This window comes from Myzus persicae, unplaced genomic scaffold, assembly GCF_001856785.1.
Source record: "Myzus persicae strain clone G006 unplaced genomic scaffold, MPER_G0061.0, whole genome shotgun sequence".
NCBI lineage: Eukaryota > Metazoa > Arthropoda > Insecta > Hemiptera > Aphididae > Myzus > Myzus persicae.
Window position 1 is genome coordinate 223,335 of NW_019103345.1, and position 25,348 is coordinate 248,682.

Genomic DNA, 25,348 nt, shown 5'->3' on the forward strand with positions numbered 1-25,348 from the left:
AAAAAGTAATGAAAATCAAAACATATACTGGTCGGAATGTCAGTTATCAATTTATTAATTTGATTTAACAATCATAATTAAATCAATTTATACATGACATTAGTATGTGTTTTACGGAAACAGTATTTAGAATTGTTAAAACGCTGAGTTCAACTACAGATGTACGTGTACCCTCAGTATAACTCAATGTAGATGTGCAGCTTATGTAAAAAGAATGGCTTTAAGCCTATAAATAATCATATTGTGTTTTATTTATTATATATAATTTTTTCATTATTTTATGATAAATTGCCTTTTTTATACATAGACCTTATACCTAACCTTGTAGTTTTAGATATACCCATAGCATAAAACAATAGTAATATTAAATAATAAATATAATATAATATAATATAGTAATATAATATAATAAATATAATATAATATAATATAGTAATATTACTCTATGGATATAGGTACCCAAGATATTATATTTAAGATTATATATTAAATGTAGTACCTCCACTGGGAGGCTCCTACGCTCCGTTATATACTTATATCTAGATTGTTATTTTATTTTTATTTTTCTTCTACTTTCCAATTTCATCAATTGTTCTTATTGTTCTTTTTGTAACAGATTGAATAAAACATTTAAAAACAAAATAAAAAGATTATATATATATATCTTAAACCGTAATGCGGACATAGATAATAAAACAATGAAATGATAAGGATAACCGTTATCATTATTATTATCACATGGCCATGAGGTTCCGGCTCCGGCAGTCCGGCGTTCATCCGATACTTCTAGTGTCCCACACTCATTAAATGAAACAATTCCAAATTTCTACGTCTATCTTATGGATATGAAACATGAATACAAAAAAAGTTATACTCTAAGGCATCTAGAACAGTCCTTAGACCATTATCATCACCTTAGTCACTTGACACTTAACACTTATTAGGAAGTCTTTTTTGGTATTTTCTCTGCCTCACTCGACACATCTTCTCTTCCCACGCTCAGTGTCAAGATTCATAAATCCTGTGGCTTTAGCCGAATACCTGGAGAATATTGAATAAGTCCTTGAGTATTAATTACCTCCTTTCAGCACGTCTTGTTTCGCTCCTCAAATGTTTATGCGCGTTTTCGGTGTCTTATCAACGTTTACAGTTCAGCATCGTAAATAACAACAAAATCGCCAAGATCATTATGTTCTCTAGGAAAATACTGTTTTTTAAATTTGCAATCCAGCCGACGTTTGTGTTCAGATCGTACAGAAACGTGAAATCGAAACCTCACAGACAGTTCAAGAACGACAATGTCAAAGGTAACCCTGGGGGCAATCGTGTGTTGGCCATGGTCTTGGATGGAGAATCTCCAGATGTCACCGACGTAACATTAGAAGACTTCGAAGACGGCGAAAATGATATGCTTGATTCGCATTTGTTTTATGATCAGCACATGAAGTAAATTATATTTGATTTATTAATCTGTATACTGTCCGATTTAGGTTCAATGCATACTTTTGTACAACTTATTTTCAACTTTCTTTTTCTGTTAGATTAAAATAAATAAAGAGTAATGAACTAGCCAGTAAACTATATTCTTTAAAATCTCTTGAGGTTTAATTAATTGTAAATATAATCTAAGTCTATGTGTTATTTATAAAATTAATAATATCTTCTAATTTCAAACTTTATTGATTACCTAATAGTTATATAATTAAGTTTATAAATGCTGTTTTGAAAAAAATATAATTTTGAGGATAGACCAACTATAAAAATATTTATAAAGGTATAATTGAATCTATGTAATTTTGGTAGAAGATATATTTTTTAAAGTTTTTTTTATCAATTTTAGGGAAATGAAAAAACAAAAACAATTTAAATCATTTCAGAACATTAAACGAAAATATTTCAAAAGTAATATAGTACAGCCTAATTTTTTAACATACTTTGAAAAACAACAAATAAAAAACTTACATAACAAATCTCCTAAAGAATGGACTCCTCAAACATTATCAACATGCTTCCCAGCATCACCAGAAGTTATTATTGTAAGTAATTTAGAGTATATTTTTAATAATGATTATACTAGACTAGCAGTGTTTAAATTTATAGAAAATACTGAAATCTAAATGGATATCGGATGAAGGGCAAAAAATATTGAGACATGATAAATTGGTGCAACAAAATTGGGAACGTTTTCGTAATGGACTGTTTAAAGATATTTTATCTGATGAACTAAAAAATCATTTGGAAAAATTTTCAGAACGACGACCTACACTAATTACACTAGAACGTAAGTATTTTAGTACCACTGGTAGTAAGTACATTGAATTATTATATTTCACAATTACATCAATTTACGCCATGATCCCACCAAAAAAAATCTTAACCAGACCAATGAGAACTATGCCACTAGATCCCCATGCATACATCTTACATTTTAGTTACAGCTTATATATTTTTAAATTTAATTTAAAAAAAATGTTTTTGCCTAGAAAATAAATAGATATTTTTCTCTGTCTTTTGAATATTAAATTTAGGCATATTTTGATAATCATATATAAACTTATTTTACAGAAGCTGAAGCTCATATTCCCAAGCTAGCTGCAGATTATTTAAAGCCCCAGGAATTTGGACAAATAATAACAAGTTACCTTGGAGAACTCACAAATCCAATTGATGAACCAATTCAAATTGAAACTAAAGATAAACCAAACATTGAGATGATTTATGAATATGATACAACAACTAAAAGCAGTAAGAGACATTTAACATTAGAAGAATTCAAATGTGATGCTCGAAAAGAATCTTCTTCATTGTATACTACACCTCGGACATTGTTGACAAATGATAAATGTGTTGACGTAGAAAAAGTTGAAGCTAGTTTACAAGAAAATACAAGCGTTGTTTCACGCAAAGAAGCGTCTGCATTCATTGATACAATTAATGATTATCCACTTGCTATTCGAATACCGAAACAAGTTTGGAAAGAAGGATACATGTATAGAGTCAACGACTGTTTTTATGATGATAATGGAGAATTTTTATATAGAGTTCCAGGTTTAATTAAAGATGAAGATAAACAACAAAAGCAATAATAATATTCATTTGATTTGATTTATAAATATGGTATAAATATTGATATAATTGTATATTTCTTTTGAGTATGCCAAAAATACTATTTTTATTTTTTAAGAACATTATTCAACTTTAGTGGTATAAAAACAAATTTCATAAACTAAAAATAAGATGTATTAATTTATTACCACTTAAAATGCCTCGGTGTATTGCCCTCACCCTACCCTAAAAAACCACTGAACACCATATATAGAATTATGTTTGAAATGGAAATATTGCCTTTCTATTCGAGTGAATTATATATTGTAAAGACTATGACTTGTTGACACGGTTGTCACAGTTAACGACTGGGATACTTAATGAGTTAAGAATATTAATGCAAACGTTTTACACACTGTAAATAAATGTGGATAGTTGTTTTAGAAATATAATTACTTTAATTATAACTAAGCCAATTTAAATAATTTAGAAAAATTTAAAAAGTAATGAACACCATCCATTTAGAACACTAGACATATTTTACCTATTTAAATATAGTTTCAATGTAAATTTGTCAAATATTTAAAATCAAATGAGATACTTCTAAAAGTAAGCACGCAAATAACAAATACTATACATTTAAGGTGGCTACAAGTTAATATAAATTGTAAACAAAAAAAATGTAAAATTGAATCTACTTATTTTTAGGTTAAAATTATTGATATGTAGATAAAACTTTGTATGAAAGTAAATTAGAAAAAAAAAATTTATTGTTATTAGATACAATTTCTTTAAAATAAATCACAATCAGTTTATTAGAACAACAATATTATAATACATTTTACATTTATGCTTTGTTAAAATACTGCTAATAATAAATAATTATCATTGAACAGGATTGATCCTTTTACCTTTATATAAAATAAATATCAAAATTAAAATACAAATTATTCAATAGCTACAATTATAAATAACAATTTTGATTGATACATTGTTATTTTTCTAGTTAATAGTTGTTGATGTTGTATCAACCAGTACATTTACTTATATCACATAAATTAAATCTATATTAGTATTCTAATTAAGCTATATCATAAAAACCAATATATAATATAATTTTACTGATTGCGATATGACAAAATTAAAAATATTTTCTTGTTTCATACAAATTCTATTAAAATTAAAAAGTATAATTTTTTATTTTATAGTGTAAACATATAAATATTTTTGTACAGAAATTGAATTTGATTATTCATATAGCTAGGCCAAAAACTGACACAATAACATACATAGTTTTGTTTTCCCACCTAACAGTACAACTACCATCTGTCAAGTTATCCCAATAGCACGAACTTGCTGCATGAAAACCAGCACCGTTTTTTTGCATGATGGCGCATGTCACTGCCAAAAGAAATGTGTAATTAAATAAAAAAATTAAGTTACAAAAGTTAAAAATCAAATCAGAGCCACCTTTACACCGTACAGCAATTTTAAGTGGATAATTAGGGGGGGGGGGTCATTTTGAACTCAGATATGGGCTTCGTGTAATATTGTACTGGTTGGCAAAATACCTAAGGCGAGCTCTGAATCAAATAATTTCAAACAAAAAATTATAATTATTTCTACTTCACCCACCTATATATTTAAAAGGTTTGGCCAATTTACAAAGCCTTGTTAGGCAGTTTTCAACTACAGAATCTGTCCATTTATTTACCATATTTTGTTGGTATAATTGACTGCCGATTGAATGTTCAATTGAATCCTTAATAATATCGCTGACTTCATCTACCACAAAAAGGGTCTAAAACAAAAATATTTATGAATATACTTCATTTCATTACCTACTATTGCAGGACTTTGAAGTTACAACTAGTTTAACGAATAATTTATTTTACATTGTTTTGATAGTTCAATTAATTATTATCAACAATTTTAAATCAACTTTTCAGTAAAACATATTTTGTTTCAATATGATTGTGAATTATGTGCAACACATTTTTATATATTTATCAGAAATTACATTTAGAAAATTCACAAATATATAAAACAATATAATAATAACGTAATACATGAACTATTACCCCTTCGTTAGCTTCAACCATCGTTTATTCGTTTTCGATTTGATTTGAAATAAATAAATGTGTTTTTATGATATGATGTAGGTATTCACTAAAAAGTAAAACTGAGATATTTGACTTTTTCTAGTTGTCACGGCAATAAATGTTTAATAGTAAATAATTATATTATATTTATATCGATAATAAAGTATACTATATAATATTATCACTGAATATGGACTCTTATCTACAAAAGCGTTGCAGGGCCAATCATATGTTTTTTGACTCTTAACTAAGGATTATCACAATTCGTTAAATTGAATTAGAAGTTAGAACACTTAGAACTCGTAATTTTATTACGAGTTGTGCAACGCGTAAATTCTATAAAAATAATTGTTCAATGCATAATAATTACGAGTTCTAATTCAATTAAACGAATAGTAATAATCCATAGTTATGAGTTAAAAAAAAAATTATGATTGGGCCTTCAACGCTTCTATAGAATATAAAATGTCTATGATATGATAAATTATTATAATTTGTAACAAAAACGTTTTATCATTTTATAATTACATCGTAACATATTATGAAACGTTATTGTTGTCACAATATCGATAACATGTCAAAAATAAGAAACATTGGTATTTTAGCATACATAGACGCTGGTAAAATATCAAACTATTTTATATTTAGTCGTCAAAATATTGATTTATCAAATAATTTACTTTGTATTTCGCTATAATAAGTGAACTCCTAATTTTTAACAATATTGCCCAGTGCTGACTATTTTAAAAATTGATATTTATTTCAAATTATTTGTATTTTTGTTTTATGCAACTGCTAATCTACTACCACTACCGAAAGGATGTTGTTTGTTTTATTCTGGTTTAATACATAGCATGGGAGAAATAGGTACATGATGGTGGCAATACAGTTACTGATTATTACTCTGTGATACGAATCAAGAAAAAAACATAGGCATAACTAATTATTGATTTACAATTTATCAATTGTGTAGTAAAATCCTTTGTGTTTACTTAAATATTTCACAGGGATCAACATTACTTCATCTGCTGATAACCTTACCGTGGAAAGATTACAGTATTAATCTAGTAGACGCTATCCTGGGCAGGGTCGGACTGGCGTCAAAAGGGCCCAGTTTGCTCTCTGCTATCTGATCAAAGGGCCTTTTCTAAGGTTAAACTAAAAATTATGAGCTCCGCTCTCTACTTCTCTATTTTTGTATTTTAATAATATACCAATTATATGGAATGAAAAAAACACATATAAATAATAAACATTTTAGATAAATGTTTAATATCTTATACATATTTTGGTATTACAAAATTACTATTTATAAATAAAATAATTTATAATAGTTTGTTTGACCTTAAGAGGACGCTTGTGTTGTCTCGTCTTGATGTAAAAAATAGCAAAAATTATTATGAGGGGGAAGAACCACGCAGGCTGTGGCAGGAGCGGCTTGTAAGTATAGGTACTAGGAGCGACTGCTCCTGCCCTGAAAATCGGGAAACAAAATGTTTTAAGTTTAACAGGTTTATTTATAACTCATAACAGAAGATCATTCAAGTAAAAAATAAGTGTATCTATATCATAAGTTGTAAAAGTTAATGAAAAATTTAACTAAAAAAGAACTTACAATATTACCTACATTGATCCTAGTAAATGTAACGATGTAGTGGGTGGGTGCCGGGTGGGTTGCTTATAAACTTACTCCTTGAGTTATGAAGACTCATGCCGCCACTGGACTGTGGTCTAAGCTGAGTAACCATATATTTAAACTATAAAAAGGATAACATTTAATTTACTGTTTTCGTACCTACCTATTTGTGAATATCGAAAAAATAAAATCGAAGGCACATAGTAATTGTTTTTTTATTTATAGGTAGTGCGAACATCATCATTTAAATGTAAAGAAACAAAAAACTTAAATAAATGGCTTGTTAAAGTTTAAAATCACAATTAAATTTATAATTTAACTTTAAAACAGCAGTTTCTAAAGTTAATTAGAATAGGGTTGACGGTTTTTTAGATATACAGTCTATGTCAGATATATCTGATATAATTAATCATACCTCAGACCTCAGTGATAGATTTCAAGTTGTTAACTTACTTAATAATACATCGGAGAGCCTAAAAGTGACATCTGGTGTAGGTACCTCAAGGTGCACATTTATCACCGCTTTTATTTATTATTTTTATAAATACCTTACCTATCGAAGATTACCTATCATCTCGCCTTGTATAATACTATTATTTGCTGAAGACGTTAAATTGTTTCATATTCATTCAATCGCAATCCCTCACTATTCTGGAAATCTATTAAAAATTTAAACCAGAAAAACACAGTACCCACCACTCTATTCTGGAACAATGATAAGGTTGATACTCCTCTTGGTTCGGCTAACCTATTCTCTAAGTACTTTTATTCTATGTATAACAACTCTATTTCTCCACCCGTCAATATTTCTAATATTAATACTATTCCATATGAACTTCCTTCTAATTGTCACTTCTCCCTCGACGATGTGCAACTTGCACTCAACTCTTTAAAAAACACCAATTCTAATGGCCCAGACGGGATTTCAGCACGTTTACTTTTTAATTGTCAAGATTCTATTGTTTATCCTTTATTCCTACTCTTTAGGCTATCTCTTGATGAGGGTATCTTTCCAGCTGCTTGGAAAACATGCTCTGTCACCCCTGTTTTTAAATCTGGAGATCCCTCACTCGTTTCTAATTACAGGCCTATTTCCATCCTACCACACATTTCTAAACTGTTTGAGTCCATCGTCTACTCCTCAATCAAAAGAAGTCTTAATCATATTCTAATGGATGAGCAGCATGGTTTCCGTAGTGGGAAATCTACTGTCACTTGCAGCCTATCTTTCACATCATATATATTAAAAAGCTTTGAATCTGATTGTCAAGTTGATGCTGTGTTCACGGACTTTAATAAAGCCTTCGATACTGTCATTCATAGCCGCCTTATTTCTGAACTGGATTCACTTGGTATCGGTAATCCTTTACTCTCATGGCTCCAATCGTATTTAAGTCAAAGAAAGCAATTCGTAAGAGTTCACGGCGTTGACTCTGACTTATTTATTACTCCCTCTGGGGTCCCCCAAGGAGGACATCTCAGTCCTCTTCTGTTCATCCTTTTCATTAACTCAATTAACAGGTACATTTCATCCTCTAAAGTTCTTCTATTTGCCGATGATATTAAATTTTTTTCAAAAATTACATCTCCATCTGACTGTCTTCAACTTCAATCAGATCTCAATACTTTCTCTCTCTGGGCCCAGCGTATTGGCCTAACGCTCAACCTCAACAAGTGTCATGTTATGTCATTTCATAGAAAACGTACTTGCATAATCCATCCTTATTCCCTTAATGGCTCTACTCTCGAGCGTGTATCCACTGTCAAAGATCTTGGGTTCTATCTAACTCCTTCTCTTTCTTTTGAACACCATATTGATGTTACTGTTGGTAGAGCGTTAAAAATTCTAGGGTTCTTAAAGCGCAACACTAGCCTTTTCACGTCCGCTACTTGTCTTCGATCCCTCTATTTTTCCCTTGTCCGCTCTGTCTTAGAATATGGCTCAGTTGTATGGTACCCGTATCTAGCCAAGGACCAATTACGTTTAGAGCGTGTCCAAAACCGCTTCCTTTCCTACGCCGCTTTTATACTCAATATTGATCACCCACCCCATGATTACCTATCAGTTAGAACTTCCTTAGATATCCCTACTCTCGCATCTCGTCGTATCGATGCTGACCTCTCATTCATCACCTCCCTCCTTAACGGCTCAATAGATGCACCGAACCTTCTGTCCTCTGTCTCTTTCCGGGTTCCTGTGCATTTCACTAGAAATCACTCTTTATACCTTGTCTCCTCTCACCGTACTAATTACTCCCATAATAATCCATTAGACAGAATGCTCCGCCTACTTAATAGCTCCTGATCTGTAGCTGACTATATTATTATTTATCTCTACTGAATGTTTTTGTCTTTGTTTTATTTTACCTTAGCATGTACTCTTTTTAGCTGAACGCTGTTTAGTATAAGTTTAAACTTAAGTCTATAATTATAACTATATTTTCCATGTACTTTATTTCATTATTATCTCTTCATGTTAATCTTCTAATTGTACAATGTATCTATAAATTGCCGTTTGGCGTTAAATAAATAAATAAATAAAAATAAATAAAAACTCAAGAGTCAAGATGACTGCACTGCAAAATTCTATAAATAAACTAGTTGATTGATCATTGATGTAATTTGGTTGGACTCTATACATTTTGATAAATGCAAGGTACCTAGGTAATAACATTTTTCAAAACATATAGGTAACAAGATTAATTTTCATTAGGTACTTAATTCATAACAAATGTCTACCTCGAGTAGATCTTGTAGAAGATTTGGAATTTTCATTTGTACCATCTCTATATTTTAGTACTCGTGTTGAACTCATTACTTGCGAAGCACTGAGTACATAGGATTTTATTCGTCGAAATGCTTCGGACTTCAATCAAGAAAGTTGCCACTTAGTGTTATTCACATAATTATATAGTTCGGCCGATTTTGGTTTATAACTTAGCTGTTATATGGTCCCTTTATATTCAGAAAGACATACATAGGACTGAAAGGACCCTATAGTCAGATGAGTATTAGGATTTACGAATATTGATGTTTTTTTTATGGATACTTATGACTTCAAAGAGTTACGAATGATGATGCAATCAGAATTTGTTAGCCACACAGTCAGGTGATGTCCGGAAATGTAGTTGAAGAAATATAATTATTTTTTAAATATTGATCAATATTTCATAGCGTAAAATTAAACTCATAGTTGTAAATGATCTTAATGACAAATATTTTATACCTATCCAAAAATATAAAAGCCTATAGGAGAATAAACTTAGTTGAACTAAGTTATACACTTAAATTTCTCTATAAAATATGAGTGTGTAATATAAATATTTATTAAATAGTGATTCCCTTCGCCTCACGGCTCCGGTCTTCAAACTCACTGGACCCCTCTGGACCTTGAGTTGGATGAGGAGGGGGGGACATCCTGCCTTTCGGACAGACGGATGATCTATAAGAAAACTTAGCCTTGTTAGTTAAAGTAAAACAGTATATAGAGGCTGACTTCATAGAAACCAAGTCCGAACGACAGATTCTGATTGCACCATTGTACTTAAATAGTCAATATGAGTAGGTAAGTTCCAAAAATAAAATAGAAAAATTTACATGGGGTGGTAAAATGCATATTAGCCCAAAAACTGTTTAGAATTTGGCCCATTTTAGGAAACCAATGAATTTAGGGGCTTTGGTGGTACTTAGGTTAGGTCTATCTTAAGATAGATCTATCTTAGTCCGTGGGTTAGGTTAATATGCAATAAATAAGTTCAAAGTTCTAAGTTCAACAATGGAATGTTTTAAGTTTCTAGGTTATATGTTTTTAATAACAAAGTCACAAAAATCGCTTGAGAAGAAAAATATTTATATATCTGCATTTCACAATGTCATATTGTCATTTTAAAATTTAAACTTGAATAATTTCTTATACGAGTTTATGTGGCTTTAAGCGCTATATATTTTTTTAAATTACAGTAAAACAATTCTCAGCTATGAGTAATCTATTATTAAACGCTCAAGCCTATTTAAAGTTTTTAAAAATTGCATGATTTTTTGTTTTATATGTGTTTTTAATATTTTTTTAATCGACGTAAAAACCGCTTCTGAAGAATCTTGTATACAAATAATTGTCAAGGTCTTTTAAAGACTAAAAAGGTTGAACATTTTAAATGTCAAGCACAAAAAGGTGCAAAATATTTTGAGTTAAATCGTGCAGATAAAAATATGTTATTTGCTTTTTATTCCCAAACTCAAATTACCAACTATTTTACATTCAATTTGCACCAGAAACCATCCTCAGAGTTAAAGATTAAAGCATTTTCCTAGTCCTAAAGTTGTCGAACACAAAAAAAACACATCATTTTATGGTAATTGGTAAAAAAATATATATAAAATAATCAATTAATTATGTACCTATCAGCTGGTCAGCTCAGAATTTTTTTAAATGACAAATTACAGACTGCTCAGTGCTGTCAAAATATTGTGCTATGGTGCTGAGGAGGTGCCTATGTGAGTACTGAGTAGCGATTTAGATTACATAATCTTAAATCATTGTGTAATACTGAAATCACTTATCGGTTTGGTTAATAATAATATACACATGGCTTTTTATAATAATTTATATAACTCAAATAAAGTATGATCTAACAATTAATTGATAATCTTCCGTGACCCGTGCTTGTGAGTGTATTAATATTTTTAACCTAAGCAGTAATACCCCAGAATAAATACCTATGTATAATATTAATAATACTTATAAATAAGTAATAACTTCTAGCAAGGCACCGTCGACTATAGGTCTTTCATTCTGTAAAGTCTACAGGTAAGCAACAGGTTGTCACATGTCTGTGATGCATATTTTGATGATCCACTGTTGACAGATATCTATTACTTGTGCAAGCCCATTAAAATTGAAGTTTATATTATTATAGGCCAGCCGAGTTCAAGCTACAGACACTACTATTTCATTTGTACCTACATCATCCTGTAGAGATGGCTACCAGATGGGGAATAATAGGCACCAGCAATATATCGCACGATTTTGCTGTGGCCATGGGAACATTGCCACGGACAGAACACTTGATCACATCAGTGGCGTCCAAAGACAAGGTGAGGTCTCGAGAATTCGCCGAACAGTTTGATATTCCCAATTCGTATGATTCTTATTCTCTCATGGCAAATGACACCGAAGTAGGTAAGATACCTAAATTTTTTAATTTTATAATTTATGATACATTTAAGTAGATAATATATGTATATATATGTATCATAACAGTCAATAGGTATATGATATTTATTAATAATTATTATGTAATGAGTAATTTGTAACAGACGTTGTTTATGTGGGCACCCTCAATGAACACCATTACTCTGTCAGTCGCTTAATGTTGGAACACGGTAAGAATGTTTTATGTGAAGAACCATTTTGTCAAAATACTAAGCAAGTCCAACAACTTGTTGAAGTAATTATGTCTTATATTTGTATTTTATTAAAATGTCTGGTTTTAATAGCTAAACGCAAGTTTACCTTTTTCAATATGCTGTTGATAAAAAAACAACATTTTTACTATTTCAGCTTGCGAGGTCTAAAAATGTGTTTCTTATGGAGGCCATGTGGATGTTTTTCACTCCGGCATTCACTATTTTAGGAGAAGAAATCAACAAAGGTACAATTGGTGAACCATTGCAAATAATTTCTTCATTCGGTACCCCAATGTCCGAATCACTAATTCAACAGTAATAAAAAATTTAGTTCCTCTCTTATAGTTAGTTAAAAAAATATTAAATAATTAATTGACCAAATTTGATAGACGAAATAGTGGTGGATCAATATTAGAATTGGCTGTATTCTCAGTTTACATGAGCCAATTCCTGTTTGGTCCTGAAAAACCACAAATCTATGGCACTTATGGACAGTTGACAGAATCTGGATTTGATAAGGATGCAAGTATAATTTTAAAGTATAGCAATGGTAAAATATCTACCTTTTTAAGCCATTTCAAAGTCAACCTACCTAATGAGGCAACTGTATTTGGAACCAAAGGAAATATTAAAGTAAAATTTAATTTAAAATGACCTATAATTATATATGATAGCAAAATTATTTTGTTAGTTACACGATCCATTCTGGTCAGCGACTAAAATTACTGTAAATGGAACAGACATTAATATAGACGTGCCTAATACAAAAAAAGCAACAAGATATGGTAATAGTGTGCAACTAATTTACGAGATTCAAGAAGTTAGAAATTGTCTTCTGAAAGGTAATTATAATTTAAAAAAATATTCATTTTGCAAGTTTGCATAAAGTATTATGTCCAGGGGCATGCCTAGGGAGGGGGGGAGGATCAGACCACCCCCGAAAAATAAAAATAATTATTAATAAGTTGACCATAATATAATATATATGTAGAGCTTGATTAGGCGAGGCCTGGAGATAGACCCCCCCCCCCAGGCATGCCTAACCTAACCTGATAATGTCCATAGAAATTTCAATAGAATATATAATTAAAATAGTTCTAACTCAATTGCTTGTACATGTATTATTGCAGGTTTAAATGAGAGCAGTATAGTTCCATGGTCGCTAAGTATTGAGAATGCCATTTTGGTTGAAGATATAAGAAAAAAATTAGGAGTAACTATTTGTGAATAATAGAAACCAACTTTGGTAGCTAATCAAAATTAATATAATTTATATTTTACATTTTATGTAAGTAATTGTTTAAATGAATATTATATTTCAATATTTTACTTGTATTTTTGTAATTAAGTTTATGTAATAACATATTACTTTTATGCTACTCAAAAATATATTACTTTGCATGCTGCTCAAAAACATATAAGTCCAACTATCAAAATTCATTAAATTATAGATAAATATACTTGATAGCATTATATTATACTTGCTGTTCCTATATACTATTGTTTTTTATTTTAGGTACAAAATATTGCTAAGCTGGATAAACCTGACCTCCCAACATCCTATAGACCTATAAGTCTATTGCCATACTTATCAAAAATTGCAAAAGAATCATCCTCAAACATATTTATCCGCACATAATATCAAAAAAATGTACTCCCATCCTCAGAATTTGGCTTTAGAGCCAAATACAGCACCACCAGGTCTATACAATAGTTGATGCAACCTCTACCTCTCTTGAAAACAAATGCTACTGTAATTGTGCATTTTTAGACATCTCCCAGGCATTTGACAAAGTCTGGCATGAAGATCTTCTGTTTAATCTTCGTAAATTTCTTCCTCTTACACTATTTCTTCTAATGGAGTCTTACAGACCGTTAACTAATTAGTGCAGGAGTACCCCAAGGAGGTGTATTTTCTCCTATCTTATTTAATATTTATGCTGCCAATCAACCTTCTACACAAAATACTATTTTTGCTGATTATGCTGACGATAAAGTGAATACTGATCCACTAATTGTCTCAAAAAATTTACAATTCCACCTAAATCTACTCTCAGAATGGTATGCCAAATGGAAAATTATAACAAATCCATTCACACAACTTTCATCCTAAGACACGGACTTTGCCCTAACGTAACTGTAAATAATTTACCTATCCCTGCTCATGACACTGTTAAATACTGAAGACTAAACCTTGATAAAAGACTAAAATGGCAAAACCATATAAGAAAAAAAAAGATTAATACTTAATGCTCATGCTCACTAAAAATATTACTTTCAAAAAATAAATTCTCATCTTTAAAAACCAAACTTCAAGTATACAAATCTCTTCTGGAACCCATATGGACGTATGGAATTCAACTATGGGGATCGGCAAAAAAATCAAATCTAAATAAAATTTGGGCCTTCCAAAATATTACCCTTCGCAAAATCACAAATGCACCACCCTTCGTTCTTAACATAACCCTACACAAAGACTTAGGTATTAAAACAGTAGAGGAAGAAGCTGCTATTTTCTATAAACGATTTTATAATAAATTATTAAACCATGAAATCCTCTAATAAAAGGATTACATATTCTGTTACTTCCTGGAAATCCCCGCCGCAGGGTGAAAAGGAAATGGTGTAGGGATCATCTAACCTAATTCTAATAAGTTATAAGTAATTAAATAATAAACAAGCTAAGTGCTACTGATGGGTGGCTCCTTATTCATGTTACTCCATAATGTTTTGTTACCCTGATCTTACATATATTTATTGCGCTTAATAGTATAGATTGTGTATTTCTTGTAAAAAAAAGGTATAAAATGAATATCAACTGTTGAGAATTACTCTCAACAATTATAAAATATAAACAATAAATATCAAACAGTACAGTAAACCTAAATAAATTAATATGAATGGAACCATATTAAGAATAGTAGAGTCCCTTATATCTAGAGGGGTAACAACATTTCAAACCCTGATGCAAATAGTAAACAAATATCATATACATAGATTAAATCCTGTCACATACCTAATGGCTTCTGCTAGAGCTGGTGCAATTACATCAGGTAAATAAATACCAATTACCACGCCACTAGTTTTGTATCACTAAGTAGAAGATTAGTAGTTTATGTACTTCCCAATGTCTGAATAATATTATGAAAGTTTGTATGAATTTATTAGCTTCTTTCTAGGCTATCTAGGAAAAATAATTTTTGAGTTTTTAGTATAACAATCTTTAAAATAAAAATTATTTTTTAATTTTATATATTATGTTGTCCTAAAAATTAAATATTTTTCCTATACAACCAAGTTAAAAATTTAATTATTACAAACCTTTTGATACAATTTAAACAGACCACTGGTAGTACTTGGAAAAATTTTTCATTTTTGCAGTTTCTTCAAGTAAATACTTAATTAGTACATTAAGAGGACTATAAGGAGTGTTTGAGTTAATATATCATAATTTTAAGTGATACTAGCTTTTTAATTTTTACGAACACTAAATAAAACACTGTACACTCTGTATATAACCTAAGATTATAGTTATTGACTTTTAATTTAAAAAAATTAGTAAAATAGTTTTTGAAATCATGAGTAAGTGTTTACCTTTTTTGGTTTTAAAAAAAATTAACCTATATCTACTATTCATATAATCTCAGAATAGGACAATTTCAATTGACTTAAAGATATTTTGTTCATCTACAAAATGTCAAAATATCATTTGTTATGCAATTTATGACATTTGTTTAAATTTTCCAATTTTACTTAGGAAATTAGTCTGACAAACTGTATTTTAAAAAAATTGTCTTTTTTCCCTCTACCAAGAGAATACACTATACGGTACCATTTTAGGCAAGAATTAAAAATTAGTAGTTTGAAAAAATTTTTAATTGCAAAAAAATCAAATAAAGATGGTTTTCTTTCATATATTATATAGTAAAGATTTTGACGAAAACAAAAAAATTATCTCAAATAAAAAGTAATTTAAGTTTATAATCATTGAACTATATGCTTCATCATTCATCATCATCATCGTCTTCTTGAATATAACGATAAGGAATTGAACGATTTATGCACTGGCGTGTTGGGCGAGAGCCTCCAGCTACTGTACTGTCCGACCAATTAGTTTCATCAGAGTTTAATTCAGAACGGCTATCTTGTGATCTTATTGATCTAAATAAAGAATAAAAATAGATATATTTTAAATAACAAGTACTGAAGATGATATGGGTTCATATATATATAATCTTACTTAATTATCTTTGATCTCCTTTTCTTTAATGGTGCTTCATTCTGTATACTTGGAGTTCTGTGAGTATCAAAAAGTAGTAAACATTGATAAAAAAATAATGTTTAATCAATTTTATGATTTCAACTAGTAAGTTTATTGGTATGAATTTAAGTTTTTAAAAGTATTTTATCTGATAAAAATTAGTATTAAAAAATATTATACTCAAATTTAAATTATTTAACAAAACTCAATATACCAAAATGCATAAGTAGACAAAACAAGAAATAATTAATATTCAACATTTTATATTTTAATAATTATATGAATTAATGATTAATTATGTAATATTTGAATTATCATTAAAGTATAACAATATTTAAATTGCATAAAAGTTATTATTTTATCACTTACCACATTAAAACTAAGTACTTTTTTTTTTGGTTCTTGTTATCGAGAACCGAGGGAGGAACTGCTATTGGCATTGCTTCTCCCCCGGTCCCCATCGTTTATTGTGTACATATACAAATAAATATATAATTAAGTACTAGAGTTACTACATCTTGCAAATTATTTGCATGATTTGCATTTATTTATACTATTCATATAAATTATGATATAGGTAAATATGTTTTCTTCATAATGTTGATAAAATGAAGATATTGTTGAAATGTAAAATGTAAAAATATATTATATAATATATATCTTAAAATATCAAACTAAATTTCATGCATATTGAAAATAATATTTTCCATACATATAATTTAATAAAAAATAACTGTAAAACACATAGCCAAAATAAAATTATTATAATTATTATCAATCACATTTATCAAAAGCATGCATTATTTATATTCATTTATAAGTAATTGATTTACATTAAATTAAATTAAAAGATTCAAATCTACTAATTTAAAAAATCAAATTAAACACAAATTGGATAGCAAAATATATTTTATTACAAGATAGGAACACACAACGGTGCATAAAAACTCCAAGATGACATTGGTGATAACAGCTTAAATTTAGTAACTGAAAAAAATAAAAAATTTAGCATTGAAAATTTAATAAAATAAAAATAATAAAAGCATACTATATCGCAAAAATATTACAAATAAAAATAATTCTCCGCTTAGATGCTAAAGCATTAAAAATTAATGTAATTCAAGTATATAAAACATATAGCTTAATTAAAACTGTAATGGTTTTATTACCCAAAATCTTGATCTGACCCTTCATCATCTTCGTCATCATCTAAAAAATAAATGTAGAAAATAATTATTTATATTATTAATTTTTTTTTTTTATTATTTTTTTATTTTTATTATTAAATGGTTTATTTACAAGTTTCTTTTTTGTTTCTACGCGTGTATGCCCGCCGTGAAGTTACTGGTCCAGGTTCAGCATCACCATGCATTAAGCTGTTTCTATAAATGACCCAAGGCTGCCAATCTTCACTGCGACTTGAGGGGACTGCTGAAGTTATGTGTTTATCCAAATAATTAAGACTAAAAGTAAATAACAGTTAGGATAAGTAACTTTAGAATAGTATAAATTCAAAATATCCATACACAATCCGTTTATCTTGTTTAAGTAGTTTGTTGGTGAATTCAGCTAATATCTCCAAAAATGCAACATGTGGTGGTGGCACTGACGGATCATCTTGAACAATTCCTTCATCAGTTCCTACAGCAAATAAAACACCTTCACGGTGTAAAGCTGCCATAGCTTCACGATTTTTTAATGCATCCAATCCAAATGATAAAGCAAATCTTTTGGCCAATTCCTGATATAAAAAAAAATTTATTCAGTCAATTTGATTTAGTTTTGTTAATCCTAGTTAACTATACCTTTAAACTGCTGAACTCTTGAGAAGATCTTGATATACGGAATGTGCCACAGTTGATTTGTAGTTCTCTAAATGATGTTATTAAACTGACAACCATAGTTCTTGCACAAATTACTTTATTAATTTCACGTGCCTTTCCAATTGTAGTCTTAATAATATCTCCATATTCATTATATGACTAAAAATAAAAAAAATAATCACGAATCAAATCCTATTTATTGATTTAATGATAACATTTCAATTCATACTTTGACATAATGCTTAAAGATATCTGCAGCGCAAGTAACCGGAATCATCCCATACACAATTAGTTTACAATAAGATGCTAAAAAGTTTCTTCTTTTATGTAGTTCTTCGATTTTTGAATGTTCATCTTGAACACCTGTTTATTTATTTGGATTTATTAGTCTAAGTCTATTTTTCAATATTTAATACATTGGAGAACAACCAATATAATAATAATCACCTTCTTCTTCATAAACAAACACATTTTTTTGAATAAAATTATTCAATAAATCTTGAAGTTCTTTGTCAGAATCATAAATTAGATTTCCCAAGACTGGATAATGTTTAACACCCAATTGGTTACAAAAAACGACAAGTAAGTCACATATTGATATATAAGCCTATGTAAACAGTATTCATTAAAAATAAACGTTCTACGATTCACTGGATATAAAAAAAGAAAAATACCTCTTCTTTGAATAAAGGATTAGTAGAATGCGCCAAAATTCCTCGAAGTACATCCATAAAATCAAAGAGCTTAGTCTTAACTTGCGCCACTTGTTCTTCTATATCTTCATTACGTCCATTTTCCAAAACATTTTCAACACTGTGCAATTCCCACATTGTAGCAAACATACACGCAGAAATGCTATATTTGATAGCCTTTCATAACAAATAAAAAAATCAAACAATAATTAAATTAAAAATTTATACAAATATTAAATTACTTCTTCCGGTAGTGGTTTTGAACCTTCGTGGGCCATTTTTAAGTCTTTGAAAATAATATCCCACAAATTCCATGGCCCCAAGTTATGACATGAATAAAATATAGAAATCTTCTTCACACTATTCACCACATTGTAGATTTCATCATCGTCAGGTTTTTCATTCTAAAAATAATTTTGAAAGATTAAATAAATATTAAATATCACTAAAAAAAAATGGTTCAATATTTCATGAAAATAATTTATTTATTTACTCCTTCAATTAGATTGTTCCAATCATCCATAGCTTCTCTGTGTTTATTAGTAATGGTGTCCATTAGTGTACTTTTTTGAACACTACACCTGGTAGCTAATGTAGAATTGTTTTTTGAACAAAGAATTTCTAAAGTTTTGGCGCAAGTTTCAAGAACTTCATCGTTTTGATGTTTGTCAGTTACCAAGTGTATTTTTTTAAGTAATAAATCTAAATTCTAGAGTAACAATAAAATATATAAAAAAATTTATTTCACATATAATATGAAAATTTAGGAAAGAGGGTTATTCACATCAATTTACTTACTGATTCTTGTCTTGATGTTGTATAAATATCTAAATCAAAATACTGAGGTATAGATAACAAATTTATAAGTTTGTCAGCATCTGCCCTATATTTATCAATTAACGGGGGTAACACTTTAATAAAATGTTCAGTCAATCGCTGCTTATCGTCTTGAACTTGTTTAATTTCTTTTACTGACATCATCTATTTAAAATAATGTATAAATTAAAAATAGGTTTTCAATAAATATACATTTTGGTATCATCATGAAAACAATCAATATCTGCATTTCGTTAATATTTATATTTTATTAAAATAGATTTGAATATTGCATTTATTAAATTATTAACTAAATGATATATGTAGATTTAATAAAATGTGCATTTATTTTATAATATGACAAATGTAATTAAATTTATAATTTGATATTCAATAAAATGGATTATATATTCAAAACAGGGAAAAAGTTTTAATAATATTTTTAAACAATAAAAGATCTACCTTTCTATTTGGTCCTCGCCCAACAGGTGCTTCTCCAGTTGCTGCTTGTTTAATACAACACACCATAAGTTCAATCAAACTCGTTTCTTGTCTATCATCCATTCTCTCTTCACTTAAACCAGGTTCTTCTAACAATAAATCAGTCATACATTCCCAATCTTTCATCATTTCATTAGAATCGATCAGTGAATCAACCAAATAAGCTCCATGTTCATGCAACTACACAATTTTAAACATTAAAACATAATATTATATGAATTAATTTTGATTTTTGACCAAATCTTACTTCTGATTCAATGAAGAACTGAACTAAATCCCGTATCAAAGGTGTATTTGGTAAGCGTTTTTTTCCTCGTTTTGTTCTTACAGTTTTAGTATCCTCTTCTGGTTTGAATAAACGTTCATTTAAAAACTCTCCAGCAGCTTGAGCAACTGCACGATGAGAGGAATAAACAAGTTCATAAACATGTTCACAGTCTTTATCTGATAAGATATCGCGATGATGTCTTTATTACAAAAATAATATTTTTACTTATTAAATATAAGATAATTAAAATAAAAGTAAATGTAAAAACTAAACATTTTATTTACTTTAAAATACTGATGACTAATCTGACAGCTTGAACTGCAACATCATATTCTTTATCTAATGTCATTGCCACAATTCTATCCTTAAATTTACTTGTAAAAAGTTCCAATTTACTTTTCAATTCTTCAGAAGCATATAAAGGTTGCAAAGCCTACAAAAACAAAAAAAGAATAACCTTTTAGTCAGTTTAAAATTTCATCTTGGCTTTTATTTGTTGTTTATTGAATCAAGATAAAAGTAGAACATAAAATGTTTTAAATTTACAGTTTTTATCATTTATCCATCTATAGGCAATGCTTGTGTTGCAGATTTAAAATTATACAATACTATTGTATAGCAATTATCGTAATATAACAATAATATTACCTGTAAACATTTTAACCGTACTTCACCAACTTTATCATGCAAAGTCCAACCAATATACTTTAAATACGAATCATCCAAAAAGTTTTGATGGAATTTTTTCATCCAAACTCCTATTTCTGCCATACATATTGCTCTGATTTCTGGTAAAGTATCCCTGTAATTAATTATATATTTTAGCAAACTTGATGGAACTTTTTTATTTTATTTATACTAACCTATATCTGTGAACAAATACTGATTTGAACATATATGTTAACATATTTTTTATTTCATCCATATTTTCTTCAAGTTCTTGTCGTTTAGCCATTAACGATTCTAAACGATCACTTGCTCTTTTATCTCGAGCTTTTTGACGCTCAGCTTCATATTGACGTTGAGTATTATCCAAATTGACAGACACAATTAATGCAACATCAACTAAAGCCGTCATTAATTTCATGGCTGCAATTTAATCAAAATTGAGTATAATATATATTTCAATTAATTGGAGTAGATAAATTACCCGCAAGTGTAGCAGTATGTCTAAATGCTCGAACTTGAGAATCAGATAAGCCTGTTAAAAGTGATATCATGTTATCCATTAAATATTGATCATATATAATAGAATATTGGCACTGTTTAACAAGGTGACCAACAAAATCACAAAAATTTGATCGAAATTTTTTCCATTGAATTCCACTCATAATAAGAGGGTATTCTCCACTTTCCTAAAAAATAAATGAGCAATATAAAAATGACTATGTATAAATATAAAATTTAAAAAAATACAGCTATGAAAATTATTTTACTTCATCAAATTCTTCTGTCATTTTTCTAATAATTGCTGCATGCTCCATATTTTCAGACATTGCTGGTGTAATGACACCTTTACAACCTGCAGCATTGATAAAGAACTGCATCAATACCAAAAGTGCTTCATCTCTATTTATTTTATATTGTTCGATCCAATCATCAACAGTGACCTTACATAAAAAAAAAATATATATCAATAAATATTCTATACATTTAAGATTCTGAAGAGCAAAGAAAAATTTGGCTATAAATTGATATATTGACTGATGAGGCTATGATACCTGTCAGTTTTGACACTATGAGACTTGAGACCCTAAAAACTCTTAAGTCTAAACTTATTAAACAAAAGAGTTTCTTGGTATATTATTATTATAAGCAATTGTATAAAATTTAACAATTATGATCATTCCCAAAAGCGTTTTTACGGGTATGGCCATGTAATCATAGCCATACCAGCAAAAGTGCGAAATCAGTTTCTAGCAAAATTTCAGTTAATGTTGATAACATAAATATCGGGCTAGTAAAAATAGAAAAATATTTATTGAGTAACGTAAAGTCAAATTTTTTGGATTCAGATTTCAGAGACATCATCGAAACTGATGGATTATTAGGCAACAATCTACTATACTATCATAGTATAGTAGTTTATATTATTGAACAGAATTGAGGAATCAGAATGCATTTAAAGAATTTTTTGAGTCATTAAGCATATGTATAGGCAATCATTACTAAAAAAAATATAATAGGTTTTTTCACAATAACTGATTTCATACGTTATCTAATACAACATTTTTGTTGGCCACATCTGTGACAAACTAATTTATTTTACCTGTAAAGAAACACGTCCATTTCTAATTGAACCATATAATGTTCCATCATTTTCTAATTGCAAATCTACAGGTTGTATTTGAACATGCTGCTTTTTGGATCCTGCAGGTCTGCCAGGAGGTCTTCCAGGCTTACGCTTTTCTGGTTTCTTTTCTGGTGGTGGAGATGGTGACATAGTAGATCTTTGAGGTGGATATTGTGCTCCTATGACAATAACACATAAAATATAAAAGTGTAATCATTTAGCGTATTATATTCAATTATGTATATAAAACCTCTAGTCCTTGCTCTAGTAACTCGACCTCCACTAGGTGAATCAGAAATACCGCCACTGGGTGAATCAACAATACCACCACTAGGTGAATCAATAATACCACTACTTGTAGATGGAATTTGATTGTCTAAATGTAAATTAGACATAGCATCATGAACTGGCATTTGGGGGGATTGATGTTCTTGTGTATTTATTTCTTCATGAATAGATGGAGAAACATGAGGAGGAGGTGTTTCATATGTCATTCCAGTCTGTGATTGTTGAAGTGGCTGAATAACCGGCATTTGTTCATAATTATTATCCGACATTCCAGGTTCTGGATAGTGGTCCATATTGAAGACTTCAGATCTATAAATTAGCAATCATCATCATTACATGAATTTTCTTTTTTTCATTATTTTTTACCTTGGTGTTTGAAAATTATGATAATTGGCATAAGGGTTGTAATGTTCTTGATAATCTGATCGACTAGGTGTCATTGGGCTTGGATGAATAGAACTCCCTGGGGTAGATGGAACATCGTACTCCATTGGAGGAGGATCATCCATGCGAATTCGTTTACCTATACTTCGATGCATTTTAACTTTTTTATCTGTAAAATATTAATGATTGATTAAATTGGTACTTTTATGTAATGAACTTATTGTTTTACTTCTGCAAAAATTTTAATTTTCATGTGGTGTTTGTAATTACTATTTAAACAAAAAAGTAGTAACAGAAATCGAACATTTAAATTAATTTAATTACCTATATAGATAAATTCTGGTTAAAAAGAAGAGTTGTAGATAGAAATAAATTATATTAGCGATCTACAAAAACAGAGGTTAAAATTGTTTAGTCACAAAAAGAGTAGTTATTTGGTATTTCTTGTTTCTAATGGCTATGCCCTTATTACTAAAACTAAATAATCAACAATACTAAAAACTACACAATAGTAAAACATGTATGTATATTTTTTTTGTGGTTACCTGCCTATGAGGAGAAATAATATTAAATAATAACCTCATCATTACTATTATTTAGTATCATTTATCAAGTTTTACATTTTAATTTTTAAGTAGATTACAATAAATTTCAATTGAAACAAATACAATTATTGGGGGTATCTATCTTATTAAGTTATAACTAATATGTTACTTTGGTATGGAATTAAAAAGGATTATTATTAATTGTATATTATATTAAAGAATGGTAGTATATAAAATAGCTGTTATAAAAAAATGAATTAATAATAGTGTTAAAAAATCACAAATATTGAACAGTATGATATAGCCATTAAAAAATTTGGGATGTCTTTTTTTTAATGTCCCCAATGCATTTTGTTAATTTAGATTTGTTGTTTGCTACCTCCAGTCGGATTTTTGTTATTAGTGCCCATATAGAGGGATGGCAATGTCTACTATTATAGCAGCGATTTATATATTATATCAGTATAGTAACTTATAACATATAATAATAATACTATCAACTATGTACTAAGATCCTTACACAAAAATTATTCAAGTAAAATACAATTTTAGATCTCTAAGATGTTAGAATACTTACAAAATGTTATAGTTGAATAGGTATATATAATATTATGTGCTTTACAAAAAATTAATAATGTAAAATAATAAAATAATTTTGAAAACACAAACTAACAGCAAATAATACATTGCTCATTATTAACTTATAGGTATGTGTATTACAAAAATATACATCATTACAGGACCGTATTACCGCTTAGGCTGTGTAGGCTAAAGACTAGGGCGGCAAATTTTTTTTTGGTGTGACCCAAAAACTACGTTAAGATATTAGTAAAATATCAATACCTATGTAAATTAGGCGGTAAATTTATTTCAGCTTATGGCCGTCAAAATCCTTAATCCGGCCCTGCATCATTATAAATATTTATCTAAAATTAAATTTCGCGCTAAAACTGCTACGTAAGAAACAATAAAATATTTACCTGACTGATCAATTCCAAGTTTCTAATCTCATACAAACATATTTCATACACTGTTGGTTAAATGTCATTGACACCATTAACAACTAATTAAAATAACTACAGATGTATCACAAACAATTTACAAATTTGGAAAAATAAATACAAATAATACATACAACTATGGTACTTGTTTACTAATTCGTATTTACTTTAAGTGTGTACTGTAAGCTTATGTATCTGTGGTTGTACTCCAGTGTAATCATCTATTCTGTATCTTGGAACAGTGTCTGTACTTTGTATAGTCAACAGTAAAATAAGTTGTTAAAACA

General features: G+C 29.0%; 4 protein-coding genes across 10 annotated transcripts; 2 read left to right on the top strand and 2 right to left on the bottom strand.

The window, feature by feature from the left end:
• The first annotated feature begins 727 nt into the window (after positions 1-727).
• On the top strand, positions 728-3,633 carry LOC111034353. Its single transcript, XM_022315531.1, has 4 exons — positions 728-1,446; positions 1,841-2,036; positions 2,101-2,281; positions 2,566-3,633. Exons 1-4 carry the CDS (start codon positions 1,190-1,192, stop codon positions 3,084-3,086), a joined length of 1,155 nt encoding a protein of 384 aa, XP_022171223.1. The 5' UTR covers positions 728-1,189; the 3' UTR covers positions 3,087-3,633.
• A 622-nt stretch (positions 3,634-4,255) lies between these two features.
• Positions 4,256-5,333, bottom strand: LOC111034354 (dynein light chain Tctex-type 1). The gene is made up of 3 exons (XM_022315532.1): positions 5,127-5,333; positions 4,681-4,846; positions 4,256-4,446 (listed from the first exon to the last, which is right to left on the bottom strand). The coding sequence occupies exons 1-3, from the start codon at positions 5,145-5,147 to the stop codon at positions 4,298-4,300; spliced, it is 336 nt and encodes a 111-aa protein (XP_022171224.1). The 5' UTR covers positions 5,148-5,333; the 3' UTR covers positions 4,256-4,297.
• A 5,942-nt stretch (positions 5,334-11,275) lies between these two features.
• LOC111034341 (trans-1,2-dihydrobenzene-1,2-diol dehydrogenase-like) lies at positions 11,276-13,684 on the top strand. 2 transcript variants are annotated; one of them, XM_022315512.1, is made up of 8 exons: positions 11,276-11,448; positions 11,546-11,590; positions 11,700-11,962; positions 12,100-12,230; positions 12,344-12,504; positions 12,579-12,822; positions 12,881-13,031; positions 13,320-13,684. In XM_022315512.1, exons 3-8 carry the CDS (start codon positions 11,761-11,763, stop codon positions 13,418-13,420), a joined length of 990 nt encoding a protein of 329 aa, XP_022171204.1. In that variant the 5' UTR covers positions 11,276-11,448; positions 11,546-11,590; positions 11,700-11,760; the 3' UTR covers positions 13,421-13,684. The 2 variants fall into 2 exon arrangements, with proteins under 2 accessions (XP_022171204.1, XP_022171203.1); XM_022315511.1 differs by having other exon boundaries at positions 11,276-11,590.
• Positions 13,685-16,076: 2,392 nt separating this feature from the next.
• Positions 16,077-25,345, bottom strand: LOC111034340 (cohesin subunit SA-2). Of its 6 annotated transcripts, XM_022315504.1 has the most exons (24): positions 25,196-25,328; positions 25,041-25,123; positions 23,498-23,684; positions 23,094-23,440; positions 22,820-23,022; positions 21,987-22,160; positions 21,701-21,905; positions 21,414-21,639; positions 21,199-21,352; positions 20,835-20,983; positions 20,530-20,749; positions 20,244-20,462; positions 19,764-19,946; positions 19,459-19,674; positions 19,208-19,369; positions 18,948-19,142; positions 18,721-18,880; positions 18,503-18,636; positions 18,256-18,432; positions 17,977-18,191; positions 17,750-17,913; positions 17,620-17,659; positions 16,430-16,486; positions 16,194-16,350 (listed from the first exon to the last, which is right to left on the bottom strand). In XM_022315504.1, exons 3-24 carry the CDS (start codon positions 23,668-23,670, stop codon positions 16,194-16,196), a joined length of 3,930 nt encoding a protein of 1,309 aa, XP_022171196.1. In that variant the 5' UTR covers positions 23,671-23,684; positions 25,041-25,123; positions 25,196-25,328. The 6 variants fall into 6 exon arrangements, with proteins under 6 accessions (XP_022171197.1, XP_022171196.1, XP_022171199.1 ...); XM_022315505.1 differs by having other exon boundaries at positions 16,077-16,350; positions 25,041-25,320; XM_022315507.1 differs by lacking the exon at positions 25,041-25,123 and having other exon boundaries at positions 25,229-25,345.
• Positions 25,346-25,348: the final 3 nt, after the last annotated feature.

What these genes read in the sequence shown, in the direction of transcription:
- LOC111034353 (XM_022315531.1), top strand. Translation starts at nt 1,190, where the DNA reads ATGTTCTCTAGGAAAATACTGTTTTTTAAATTTGCAATCCAGCCGACG. An exon ending in TTTTATGATCAGCACATGAA is followed by an intron (nt 1,447 to 1,840) that starts GTAAATTATATT and finishes TATCAATTTTAG; the next exon opens with GGAAATGAAAAAACAAAAAC. An exon ending in CATCACCAGAAGTTATTATT is followed by an intron (nt 2,037 to 2,100) that starts GTAAGTAATTTA and finishes TTAAATTTATAG; the next exon opens with AAAATACTGAAATCTAAATG.
- LOC111034354 (XM_022315532.1), bottom strand. Translation starts at nt 5,147, where the DNA reads ATGGTTGAAGCTAACGAAGGG. An exon ending in TGGTTGAAGCTAACGAAGGG is followed by an intron (nt 4,847 to 5,126) that starts GTAATAGTTCAT and finishes TTTTTGTTTTAG; the next exon opens with ACCCTTTTTGTGGTAGATGA. An exon ending in CAAACCTTTTAAATATATAG is followed by an intron (nt 4,447 to 4,680) that starts GTGGGTGAAGTA and finishes TTCTTTTGGCAG; the next exon opens with TGACATGCGCCATCATGCAA.
- LOC111034341 (XM_022315511.1), top strand. Translation starts at nt 11,761, where the DNA reads ATGGCTACCAGATGGGGAATAATAGGCACCAGCAATATATCGCACGAT. An exon ending in GGCAAATGACACCGAAGTAG is followed by an intron (nt 11,963 to 12,099) that starts GTAAGATACCTA and finishes AATTTGTAACAG; the next exon opens with ACGTTGTTTATGTGGGCACC. An exon ending in GAACCAAAGGAAATATTAAA is followed by an intron (nt 12,823 to 12,880) that starts GTAAAATTTAAT and finishes TTATTTTGTTAG; the next exon opens with TTACACGATCCATTCTGGTC.
- LOC111034340 (XM_022315505.1), bottom strand. Translation starts at nt 23,670, where the DNA reads ATGCATCGAAGTATAGGTAAACGAATTCGCATGGATGATCCTCCTCCA. An exon ending in CATAATTTTCAAACACCAAG is followed by an intron (nt 23,441 to 23,497) that starts GTAAAAAATAAT and finishes GCTAATTTATAG; the next exon opens with ATCTGAAGTCTTCAATATGG. An exon ending in GGAACAATCTAATTGAAGGA is followed by an intron (nt 19,370 to 19,458) that starts GTAAATAAATAA and finishes AATTATTTTTAG; the next exon opens with AATGAAAAACCTGACGATGA.